The sequence below is a fragment of the Varanus komodoensis genome, unplaced genomic scaffold, assembly GCF_004798865.1.
Source record: "Varanus komodoensis strain SLA01 unplaced genomic scaffold, ASM479886v1 scaffold30, whole genome shotgun sequence".
Classification (NCBI taxonomy): domain Eukaryota; kingdom Metazoa; phylum Chordata; class Lepidosauria; order Squamata; family Varanidae; genus Varanus; species Varanus komodoensis.
The window spans coordinates 2164648-2177927 of record NW_025335762.1 but is presented as its reverse complement, the minus strand read 5'-3'; the positions used below and the strand labels follow the sequence as shown (position 1 = coordinate 2177927).

Sequence of the window (13280 nt, the reverse complement as noted above, 5' to 3'; positions counted from 1 at the left end):
CTCATAACTGCATGAACGACTGCAGACTTAGAGAGTAATCAAGCTGGGGTGCTTCTAAAATTGGAGGGCTGTGGGCATCTTATACAGGGCATGGAATACAGCAGAGGTGATCTCCTCTTCAGTCCTCTCTGTGCATGTCAGCTTAGACAGCTGATTTTGCAATAGGAAAAAAGCGTGATATGAATGGAAGGCAATAATGACAATACCAGCAGCATCCTTTGAAGAGTGAGAAAGTCCATCGGGATACGCTGCATCCTCCCCCTGCCCTGCCCCCGGAATACCCCCTTTGCCCCTTCCCCAAGGTTGCTCTTATGACTTTGGAGAAGCAGCCAGAGCAGTTCCTTCCACACCAGCTATGCTGGATTTGGGGAGAGGGGAGGTAGACAGAATCTGAGAATAGATCCACAGTTCTGAGGCGTGAAACTAGGAATCCAGAGAATTCTAAGCCCCTCTAGATACTGCCTAGGGCTACAGGATCGTTTTGCTCATTGTTTAATCTTATGAGATAGAATATCCATTATTTCACTAACAGATTCATTAATACATTTAATGCTATATAAAACATGTGTAAAAACCATTGTAAAGGTGAAAATATGCCCCAATTTTTCCCCATTTAAAAACACTTATTTGTGTATATTCAAACAAGTCTTTAAAAATGCTGTGCAAACATCAGGAGCACCTTTTTAATCAAAAAGGAACTAATCTAACCAATTCAGTCTGGAAGTGCTAATTGTAACATTTTATCATTTTATCAAGCAGGTTACTAGACTGATGTTTTCCAGATAGAATGGAAAACCATACCAGAAATGGTATGGTTCACAGTTAGCCAAAAAGGAGAAAAACGCAATTTAACTGGAACTCAGTGGCATTAAATGGAGCTGACACAGGACACAAAACATTGTTTCCATGCAGTTATGTGGTAATGGAGACATTAAACATGTGGAGCTCTTGTCATGAACCCACTAGAAATTGTGTTTAATTTTACCTTTCTTGAAGGTCTTGTTAATATTAGTTTGCCCCTCAGCAAAGCTTTTGTCTCCTTCAACATAAGGGAATACTCTGCCCTGATGTACCCAGTAGTAGTCATGTGAACCAAAGAAAAATACTGGGAAGTCCCCGATATCATGTTTGAGGCCCTGTATGTTGAGAGGAACAGACCTGGGATTGCAGATCTCAGCTGGCCACCACCTAGAAAGAATGGACAGGGATGGGTAGGAAATTTAAAACAGGCTTGAGAAATGAAGGGAACTTGTTCCGCTTTCAACTCTTAGACGTAGCTTCATTCTAGGACATTTCTGTGCCTCCACTATATTCCCTATAAAGTAAGCTTTTCACTCAGGACCGAACCAAGATGCTCAGGTGGTGCACAAGCTCCATTAATTGCAACGGGCTTGTGCACCATCTTTGCTCAAATGGTGCAACCAGAAGAAATTATAATCAGTATAAACATAGCCAGTGTGGTGAAGTGGCTGGAGGGCTGGAAGAGGAGCTGGGAGACCCAGAGGCGGATCCCTGTTCAGCCATGGAGCTCAGAGGGTGACTGAGCCATCTCTCAGCCGAACAATTTTTACAGGCTGATTAGGTCAGCTAAAATAAAAGAGGAGGAGGCACCTCTTGTTCTTTTCCATTTCTGTCTGGGGTGGCTCTGCAGATCCTGAACTGCAATCTGAGATCAATTATGCATTGCGTATAGGGCAAGCTGCAACTTAACCCTGCATCTGAATGAGGAGCTCCTCCATTCGATCCCATTCTGTTCAGGATAGCGCAGCCGTTCTCTTGAGGATGCAGACTTGCAGGCTGGTGGTGCTTCTTGGTTATGCTTTCCTTCTGGTTTTCAGACAGCAGTTCTGGCCAGGAATGCCATGGCCCATCTCTGGGAGAAGACATGCCTGGCCAGCTCAGTTGCCAGAACAGTAGAGTTGGAAGGGGCCATGAAGGCCATCAAGTCTAACCTGCTGCTGTTGCAGGACACCAAGGTACACCATCCCACTGATGTGGCTGTCCAGTTTCTTTTGAATGCCTCCAGTGTGGGAGAGCCCAGCACCTCTCCAGGCAGCTGGTCCCACTGTCATGTTGCTCTGTCAGTGAGGAAGCTTTTCCTGATGGATGCTCTCACTCCACTTCATCCAGACTATTTCAATTTGCTTGGGGAAGGGGATGGGGCTTTGGAAGAGTTTTCAGCCGTTTGGCAGAATCATGATGGAGCAGCCAGGGCTGATGGAAGCAAAGCATGTGACGCCCCTCCTGAATCCAAGCCAAGACTTTGTGGTCAGAAGGATCTTCTTGGCAGAGCGCCACTTAAAAGTGCTCTCCCTGGCAAAAGAGGCAACTTTCTCCACTGCTTCCCCATCCCCAGGGAGCCCTCTCAACCGTGAGGATGTTCCGTCTGTCTGTCTGTCTGTCCTCAGATAATCAAATGTAATTTTTTTGTAGGCTTTAACTTGCCTGTAATTTCCAAGCTTGACCCAAACAATCTGCTTGTATCGTAGCTTCTTGCCAGCTTTACAGTCATTGCAGTTCCAGGAGCCGTTTGGCATCTCTATGTTCAGACATTCCGGGTGGAAGGATGCGGGACATGATTCACAGCACAACAGCTTCCCACCTTTAAACAATCAACATTGCTCACTTTATAGTTAAAGGCAGCAGATAGTAAACATGGGGTTTTTAAAAAAATCTCTCCTCTTAAAATGTGGTATGCTCAAGATTACCATATCATACAATACAAATGGCAAAATGAAAGGATCTAGTCAAAGTTACAATGCTGGATTAAAAGCACTTGTTCTGTTTGTACAAGACTAATCAAACTAAACTCCCAAGTCAAGTAATTAAGCTAATGGATTTCAATTTTTTGCGTTACACAGTCAAGTTGGTAACTTGAAACTACTTTCCAAAAAAGAGGCATTGGGATATAAAAACTGTGCGGGCATTTTCTTTTCCCCAGATAGTCTTGACAGATGCTGGTATTTCAGATGACTGAATGCCATGAAATCTATTTTAAACCTGCATTGCAATGACCGGATCCCTTAGCAATCAGTTAGTGTGTAAAAGCAGCCTATAGGTTGATCAATCCTTTTCTGCTACAAAAATAACGCAACAGAAAAAGAAACTCCAGAATTTTTTACATTCCAAATGTTTGCCAGCTTTTTAAAATGAAGGTTTCCTTCCCTACACAGGTTGAGCAGATGTAACGTTTCCTGACCTCTTAAATTCAGAGCCGGCTAGGGTCATTGCAGCATTCCCTATGCACAGGGAATAGGGAACGACCCCCACTTCCTTTTCTGGAGCTAACCAGTCCGCAACACTGCACCTGTGCTAGCGCAGTGCTTATTTGGGCGAGCGTCAAGCGGTGTGTGCAACCGGACTTAAGAGATCAGGAATATTACATCTGCACCTTTTGCACTGAGACAGGAATTTCGCAGTTGCTAAATATTTATACAAAAGACTAAGAATATTTGGGAGTGAGGGCTGTTGGATTACTGACTTTGAAATATGTTTATTGTGGAGAACATGCAGCTTAGCTGTGCTAGAGATGCAACATTAGAGCATTTAATTCCTGCAGGGAAAATCCCCTCAAAATTTAGAAAACAGCATGTTAAACAACCACTGCTCTTTTTTTAAGTATCAAAATTTTTGATTATTAGTTTCCAGAATGCTCTCAGAAAATCTTGTCCACCTATAGACTTTTAATACTGTAATGGCACTGATTGATACAAAGTTCAAAAATTTAAAAACACCACCAAAATCATTACTATATTTCCTCTGCTGTGAAATGCAACAAAGCCTAAAAGTTTGAATATCCCTTCATTTAAGAATCCCGCAATTAATTCTTAATGTGTAAACATCATTTCAGAGGAAATACAGCCCCAGTCATTGATACAATGTCCAAACATGATAGAATGCCAAAAGATGAGAAAACCAAAGCATAAAACAAAACAAAACCAACCAACCAACCAAATAAACAAACAAAAACAAAAAACAACACAAAACTTTCAACGCTAAGCAAGGAAAGTTGGCTCTTACAATGCATTAGTGAGTTTTGCTGAAGCTAAGCAGAAAAGAGGGCTCAAAATAATTCTAATTATTTCCAATCTCTAAGTGATGGAGACCCACCAAAATACAACAACATGGTAAACCTTCTACTTTATGTAGACTAGCAAGGAGACCAGTTCTACACACACGCTGAGAGTTCACACGCTCAGATGGTATGGCTGCCTTCCAAATGCAACAGACGCAAAGCCTAGTTTGGACAAGGCTCTGGATGTATGCAGCCTACCCACAGCTAGGGGAGCTGGCCCACCACAAGTACTCACAGCGAACATCAGAAATGCACAGCATCTATAGGTGTCAAAAGGAAGTGAAGACAGGTGCACCCTGCAGTGGGATGGATAAGGTTGCCACTGTTCATAGGCTCTACACACAGAGAACTGGTCCAAAGAGTTCCATATCATTCATCTTTTCCTTGTGATCATTTGAGTCGGAAGACTGTGGCTGATTCCAAAATATTAGTTTATGGTCTTGGCTGAGCTCAAACATTAGGCAGAGGACAACTGGTAACTGGCAGAGATTAAAATAAAAAAATTGCAAGAGCACCAATTGATCCCATAAACACATACCCCATATGTGGCAACCCAAAGAGGTTTTATTCAATGGTGCCAGTGACTAGATTCAGGTCTTTTGGATACTCCTGTAAGAAGCATAGTGTTGGAACAAAACCCATCATGTGGAATATGCCTAAAGCAGCCTTCCCCAACTCCGCCTCCCAGGCACGCTTGGAGTGCAACACCCTGAATGCCCAGTCCATGGCCCTGCTGAATGGGAATTCTCGGCGTCACAGTCCAAATGCCTCTGAAGATTGGGGAAGGCTGGCCTAGAGTGTTATTCTGCATTCATGAAAATGGATGTAGGGCTCCAAGCAGTTGTGAGAAAACACTTGGGAATCTAACAATTCGCCAGCCAAAGCCATATGCCTGCCTGAGGAAGTACTAGCGTAGCATTCAAGCACTGAAAGGTCATCTTCTTCCTAGCAGAGGCTGTATAACCTACATATTGCAAGAGCTAAGACTTGTGGTCTTTCTACCGAGAAAAGGAGCTGAAATATGGGAAAGCCACCTACAGGCAGCAGCTACCATGAACTGGAGTGCCAGGGCTCAGGTAAAATACGAGTCAACACCTTGAAACAGGCCTCTGTGGTCAAGCAAACTGGAGTACTGCACATAGTTCCCCATCTGAAGTCGATGGTTCCTGTGTTGAGAACCACCAGGCAAGCGCTTTCTGGCTGCTCAGAGGAACTGTGGGGGGTCTGAACCACCCCTTAATGGACAGTCAGCTCCCTTGGTGTGGCTAATAATGGGTATTCTCCACTTGGGAGCCCAAGACAGAAGAGATTCTGTAGAGCTGTAGCTCAGCTTCATAGCTTAGAGAATCTATCAGATTGGCTGATAAAAGTGCGACTCAGTTCTTGAGTGGAATTAGGCAATTATTTTAAGCCCCTTTGCAATATTTTTGCCAACATGAACACACACTCACAATAAGCAATGAGTGAAGTTTACCAAGCGCGACAAGGAAGTGCTCGATAAGCATACAGAGCTTGTTTTAATTTATTTTATTTCTTTAAAGCAAGCAAACCAAAAAGAAAGGAAAAGCAGGAAAAGTGAAAGAAAATTAAAAAAAGAGAGAGAGAAAGAAGCTATTTTGGTTACCTTTCTCACATTTCTTTTTGGAAGCTGACGAAGAAGGAGGAATCATAGGTAATTTCATCAACTCAGCACGATTTGATTCATTCAGTAGGTAGTGGGACTTATTGGCATATGAACTGAACAGGGGGTCTGAATGATCTCGCACTATCAGCCCTATACGAAACAAACAGAAAGAAATGAGTTGCAATGAAACTACCCATGATTCCATAAGGAGAAAAATAAAATAAAACCAAATTAAACACCTATGACGCATCTTCTACTTATGTTTTAAGTATGAAAAGAAAAGTGGTGTGATGAAGACAAAGAAAAAGTGAGAGGAAAAAAGTTTCTATGTCTACTGAGAGGTTGTTATGGTGAGCAAGATGGTATCCATGCCTAAGTATAGAAGAGTAAAATAAGACCTAGGTCCAATTCTATTTCACCTGCACTCTATTTTAAAATCTGCACACTTGAGGACAAACAGCTGTGAAATTCTCCCTACAATCTTCTTCCATGATAAAGGAAAGACAGCTAACCATTAAAGAGGCTAGCAATAGAGAATAAGGACTTAAAATACATGGACTCTTGCATGAACTATGCAAATTATAGCCATTACCTAGGCAGGGGCTGAGAGGGCACTGCGATATCAACCACTTAGTTATATTTTCTGTTGTGCAGCCCTGGACTGATAGGTGCTCCTAAGTTACTTACAAGGGAGGAGTTTCAGTCTAGTAAGACCGCACTCTTCCTCACAGGGTAAAAGCAACATTTGACTGAGGCTGTGTCTATTTGAGCATATAGAATGTTTAAAGGTTTAGTTCTATTACCTATCCTGAGCCTCTGAATGTAGATATTTAAAATTTATAAATGAAAAGGTGCATTTTACCTTTCCTCCCTAGTTTATTAGTGCAAAGAATGATCTATGGGGGGGGAGGCTTTGCAGGTCAGGGGATTTCATGAACAAATAAGTACAACAAATACTTATTAGGATCAGATATTATTTTTGCCCCAGCCAGGCCTTCTGCGACTCAAGTGTCCAATAGATGTTTTAGACCACAACTCCCATTAGTCTCAGAAATCACAAAATGCTAGGAGCTGTGGGCCAAAACATATGAAGGATATTAGGTTGTTAAAGGCCACCCAAGCCTTCCACCAAGCTGAGAATTCTCTTCAGTGCATAACAATGGCATACTAGTTCAATTATTTTATTTTATTTATTTCTATACTGCTCATTAGTCCAGATATTCTCTGAGCAATTTACACAATATTATTTCTAGTCCCCAGTGATTGGGGGAAGATGTCTCCCCGCAAAACAAGAGAGAGATATAAAGTAATGATGACTTTCCCAGAATGGTCCTTAAACAATGGCAGCCAGCCAAACTACAGCTCATCTTTTATTTTATCCTCTCTTATTTATGCTCTGAAGCCAAAGGGCTGCAAGTTTCTCACAACTAACCACTTCTACCGTACTTGATTTTGCTTTCTTGTTTCCTTTGCTTTTTCCTGCTTCCAGTCATCAGAGCAGCAAGCGCACATATGATGGGAAGCCCGCATGCATGGCATAAAATCAAGGTGCCTTACAGCACTATCCATTTTAGAAAAGGAAGATTCTGGCCCTCCTGGTATGATGTTTGTGATCCTTCTCACTGCAGCACTGAAGGAACCTGGGTGGAGTTTGCACTGATCTGACAGTAAGGCTCTTAGACTTTTCACTCTGTTCCTTCAGCAAAGTGGATGCTTCTCATTTCAATAATGATATTTCCCCCTGACAACTCTCAGAATGCTAACCTTCTATGGCACTAAGGCACAATGCAGTCTAAACATTTCCTTGACAAAAACTTGCATTCTATATGTACTATTCTATATTTTATATTCTTCTATATTGCATTCTATATGGTAAGTATGAGCTGTACTGTTCTCAGGAACCCCAGCATCAAGGTTTTAGGGACTAATGCTGCTAATTACTAACAACTAATTACCAACTAGGACGCAGTTAGATTACCCAGAGAAGGACCAATAAAAATGTAGTTCATTGCAAAACTGTCCAAAGTCCTATCTCCCTGTTACTTGCTCATATATACAATATAAACCATACAATGAAATCAATGCAGAAAGGTGGTTATAAACTTAATTGTATGGTTTTATGTCAGTAGGTTATAGTTGGGGGATGTATAAATGGAGGGCGGGGGCTTGGCAGGGAAGGAATCACTAGTACATGCAGATTGGACGGTCAGATATTCTTTTACTGGGTTCCATAGAAAGTACTAGGCATGTCCACTGGATTGATGTTGTAATACTTTACTGTGAAAGCTAGGAATCATCGCAACTCTTTTATGAGCATGAAGAATGTAAATTTTGTCCTCAAAGTACCACAGTCACACATAATAGAACAAACTGAGTATGAGCTAAGCAAGCCTCCCTTTCGCTTACGACTGGGTAGGGCTCACTGCACACTCGAAAGGCTAGGAAGCTTCATAGTATATTTTCCTTCCCACTAACTCGCCTTCCAAACACTTCCAAGTTGGTGGTCTTGGAAGTAATCCATCTATCGAGCAGTACTAGCAGAGAACCAGTATTTCTTTGACATAACAGCTGAAGTACGCTAAATATTTTAATGTCAAGAAAAAAAAGAATGAGGAGAACCTGAAATGTGTCAAGTTTACAATGCAAGTCCACAAAGAGGCATCGGTAACTGCCCCTCCACCTACCCTAGCAAGAAAGAACTTATTCCATTGCAGACTCACCAAAGTCTCAACCTAAACACCTTTCAGAAGGACTGTAGGACTTGCTTAGGCTAGCCACTGGGGGTCAGCATTGTCAGAAAAGGGAGATGAGATTTTCAATAAACTTCATGGCATTTTGTTTCATTTGGTGAGAGAATGGGGAGGTTTGCTTCTATTACATATTCTGAGCCATTGACTGTACTTATTTAAAATTGTTAAGGAATTGTGTGTTTTTCTTTTAACAGAGAATCCTCAAGAAACATGTTTACCTGTAACAATTAGATCAGTGCGGCCAACCTACAAGACAGCGTATTTCCTCTGCAGCGTATTTACCAAACATGGTAAGAAACATTGTTTTATAGATCTTCTGTTTCCTATACAACTGTTGGGAAAGGTCTCCCCACCCCTATTTTTATTTGCTTCACATGTCTTCCATTTATTTTAAACAGATGATTAATGGCACATTTAACGAGCAGGCAGAACTCTTTGTAAAGCAGTGGGTACCACTGCAATCTGAAGAATACTGCTCAACACCCATGTCAGCCACTTAAAGTGGGAGGGGAACTTCGAAAGTACAAAAGGGAAAGAAACGTTCCAGCTTATCAATTTGCCCCCATGTAGATTTTAAAGGACAGCTTAAAGAAAGGGCTTGACAATGCACTTGGCTAAAAGTACTTATTTGAGCTAGGAGGGATCTAAAAATCAAAGGCACTGGAGGCGTGCATGCGAGTGTCAGAACTCAAGAGATGCACTTCAAATACATACACCTTGCTGTCTGTTGTAGTGTGGCAATCTTGCTACAGCAACTATAACTCCAGCAGACTTTGGCAATAGTCCTCTGCCTCACAATTCAACAAAGCGTTTCACAACTAGGGTTTGCTTTAAAATATGCAACATGTTTTCAAGTATGCAAAAATGAGGGAGCTATCCTTCTCCTGCACCGGTTCTCCAACAGAGCCAATCTGACTGACTCTGGTCTCACCTCACGGTCCTGTGGAGGAAGCTGCCCCAAAGGGACAACACAACCATCGCAAAGCTGTTTACCTTGTGCATCGGCCCAGCTGTGCAGACAGTTTGTCTCCTCATCAAAGGCCAACAGGAAGGCAGGAACTTGGTCGATCCAAAATGCAAGTTGCTTGGCGACATTGTGAGTCTGCATGCGAAGGCGCAGCCATGCAACAGGATTTGCTGTGCCTTCCCACATGGAGACAGGAATGCGAACACCAACCACGAGCTGCAGAGGCTTCTGTTGCTAAGACCTGATTTAGCCTAACTGGCCAAACAAATCAATTCACGCTGGGTGGCTGACTGGGGCATCGCCTGCTCATTCACTATGATCATGAGAATCTGATGCATTTGAGCCCAAAGTCACTTGTTGTTGACATCAAGGAAACCCTACAGCCCTTTAACTGTATAGCTGGCCAGTCACTCTACCATGAAGTAGAACTTCAAGAAAATTCAGCCGCTTGAGACCACAGGGGTAAGCTAAAATCAAGAGGCAGTCTCCAATGGTGGTATTGCACTAGTGGAAAGTACTTACATTTCCATAAATCAGGTCATCCACTTCTCACCAGTCCCATCTGACCTGCCTGATCAACCTCTCAAACCTTCCAATAAGCTGCTCCTGGGTGGTCTAGGTATGGGGTATGGCTTAGAAGGCTATAGTAGGTTGGTGAGGATCAACAAGAATCGGATGCACTGCCCTGCGTGAGCACATACAGGTTCTGCTAGTTGCAAGCCATGGCTGGATGCAACTTATGGCTTTTAATTTAGGACTTGGATGTAGGATCACTGATAAGATTAACCTGTCCTCTCTGTGAATCGGGGTCTTCTCCCATGGTTTTTGTACATCAGATTAGAAAGACTCCAGAGAGTAGAACTGGAACTACATAAGACAGTTCTGAAAACCTAATGCTAATCCAACCATTTAAGAAGTGATATACACACATGCGCGCACACAAAAAAGTGCATTTATACGCTGTCTTTTATCCGCTTGCAATGTGACTTATAAGGTTCTCCTTTTATCCTCAGAACAACCCTGTAAGAGTCTGTGACTCTTCAAAAGTCTCCCAATGAATTTCCAGGCTGAGTGGAGAACCTGGATCCCCGGCCCAACACCCTAACCAGCACATCACACTGGCGTGCGCTCTCGCTCGTGTGTGCGAGTGTTCTTCTGGGCTGTCAAGTAATCACCGACTCACAGCAGTGTTATGAATGAAAGCCTTCTTTGGCAGCCCTGCTCAGCTCTTGTAAAATCAAGGCTGTGGCTTCCTTGATAGATTCGGTCCATCTCATATTAGGTTTTGTTCTTCCTCTGCCTTTGGCTTTCCCTAGCATTATTGATTTCTCTTTCTATCTCATTTTAATTCAGTGGTCTGGATGACTCTTCAAAAATATTAAAATAAAAAACAAAAATCATGCTTCTAAATATGAAAATGAAGTCAAAATTAAAATGGGAGGAAAAGGCAGCTAGGAGCAAACTAAATCTAACAGATAAAGAACACGTAATCTTGGTACGTAATAACCAAGATCCTATTTGCGTATGTGAATGTGCTAAGAACTGCATCGCAGTTGTTATCAGTATAATTTAAAGACAGTCTCAAAACATGGAAAGGAATCTAGACCCCCACTGTCCTCCAAGATATCCCACATCACTGCACCATGTTGGACACTTTTGATTTCACACTGTTCCAAGTGCCTCTACTCAAGCTCAGCACCCTAAAATTACTGTCTCCCTCTGTGCCTTTTGAGACCACTCTTCTGCAAAAAATTGAATGTATTTAAAGTGACAAGAACCTTGTCTACTGCTTCTGTCAATGAGCAGTGACAACTGCCTTTCCAGAGAGGAAAGAATAATATCTTTTCACTTGCTCTTTCTCTCTTTCTTTATCTTAAACATACACATCTGCCTTTGCTCACATATTGCACAAAAATAATTTTACTGAACCAAATTCATCAATGACGTCAAGAACCAGAAAGAATGAAGAGACAATAAATTCTCCATTTGCTTGGGAGAATCCACCAGGCAGGTAAGGTTGTCCATGTTCTCATTTCAACAGGGCAAGTATAGCTACCATGTTCAAAGTATACCGATCATCAGAAGCTTATAAGTTCCACCCTAAATTATGGCCTTTCTGCACTGAAGACACGTGAAGGGCCCCCAACACTTGGTTACTGCCACTTCTTAGCACCAGCATCCAGAAGTGCTCAAGTGAAATTCGCCACACTGTGGGTGTATTTGTTACATGCCAGCAAGCCACCTCTAACTTATGGCGGAGGCTTCCTTTATGGAGCTAATGCATCCCATATTTGGGTGGGTATATTACACAGACAAGTTCCTTTATGTCTGCGTTAGTCATGCTTTGAATACAGTTAAAATACCCACGTTCTTGTTGACTTGGACAAATTAGGTACGAAGAACATGGTCTCTTTGCTTTTCAGTTGAGCAACTGTTAACATTGAGGCAAAGCATTCCTGGTAAAATTAACTATCAGACAGAAAATTCGTCTTACACACACCTAACTTAATGAGGGTGCTCCTTTCTGCTAATCATGTGCGGAATTCTCTCTTATAAAAGTTTAGTGGAAGCGATGTAACAAAGAGATGATTTCCTATCTAACCCCATCCGCCCATGTGCAAGGCCACTCAGCTTTTATTTACATGAGCCAAACATGTTAATGCTTGCTAAGAATGAATGAGGAACCAATGATACAACTTTCCCAGAGTTCAGCCGTTTAGTGTTACCCCACACCACTGAGTGAAAGACCCTCCTCAGTATCCTTCCTAAATGTCTTAAGAATGGCAATGGGAAAACCGAGCAACTGGGACTAATAAATGCAATCTTCAATAGCCAAGGAGGAGGTTAAGAACCAAAACAATTCCCTGGGGAGGCATATCTGTGTATGTGTGTTTTCACAGTTATTTAACAAAACCAAGGACTTAACACCAAAGATATAAACAGAGGAAGACAAAAACAGGGCTCACCTCTTGCACAAACGAAACAAAAGCCTACATTTACAGCTGATGAAGAGTGATTGCTCCTTTTGGAATGGTTACTACAGATGAGAATGTGGGATGACACAAACAAACTTCCCGCAGCAATACAGCCATCTCCCGAGTGATAGGCAATGGGGCATCTCAAACATCTCACCATGCGACCTGTTTAATACAAAACGCACCACATGACAGTCCATTCACAACATGCTTACAGACTTCAAAGCCTGCAGTACAGTTCGATTTTCGCTTGATTATCTCCAGAGCATGTTTGATATATTCAAGCAGTAGATTAGTTTTAAAAAACACACAACATTTTTGTACCCCTAATGGTGCAACTTCCACTCCATCCTGGGGAGAATGCACTTTGGAAAACCTTAGCAGCCCCTGTCCTGTCTATGCATATGCTGGAATTAGTTCATAGCAGTGTGGAAAAGATCAGTAACAGGATATCAGCCCCGGATGTTGGCTTCTTAGGAGCTTCACTTCTAGTCTTTGTGACTGTGCAGGTGTGCTAGGCAAGGCAAACATAATTGCAGAGAAGGGTAATTCCAGTGGTTGTGGGATGGGTCTAATTCAGCGCCCTTCATCTCCTTGCCTTGCCTTTCTTCCCATGTCTAACACAACCACAATTATTCAAAACCATTTTTGAATTACATCTTAATTCAGTCAACAAAATGTTCTATTGTGCTATTGGCCTCATTTGTAGAATTTAGATTGACTGGGTGCATATTCTGTGTGCCTATTCTGTGCTTTAAAATTCTATACATTTAAAGCACAGAATATACACAGTTCTGGCCAGTGGCCTATTGCATGAGTGGAGCGATGCATCATACTAATGAAGAACTGCTCTCTTCTGGGCTGTGGGATATTGAAGCACGAGGTAGAT

General features: G+C 42.2%; 1 protein-coding gene across 6 annotated transcripts in view; it reads right to left on the bottom strand.

Annotated features, from left to right (window-relative positions):
- Positions 1–13280, bottom strand: part of NSD3 (nuclear receptor binding SET domain protein 3) — an 88152-nt gene that overhangs the window by 14417 nt on the left and 60455 nt on the right. For 4 of the 6 annotated variants that reach the window (XM_044437322.1, XM_044437321.1, XM_044437320.1 and 1 more), the window contains 4 exons: positions 12383–12556; positions 5700–5849; positions 2446–2602; positions 986–1188 (listed from right to left, as the gene is read on the bottom strand). In XM_044437322.1, the coding sequence (XP_044293257.1) occupies positions 986–1188; positions 2446–2602; positions 5700–5849; positions 12383–12556 (684 nt within the window). The remainder of the gene's footprint in view (positions 1–985; positions 1189–2445; positions 2603–5699; positions 5850–12382; positions 12557–13280) is intronic. The other 2 variants (XM_044437325.1, XM_044437324.1) reach the window with 2 other exon arrangements.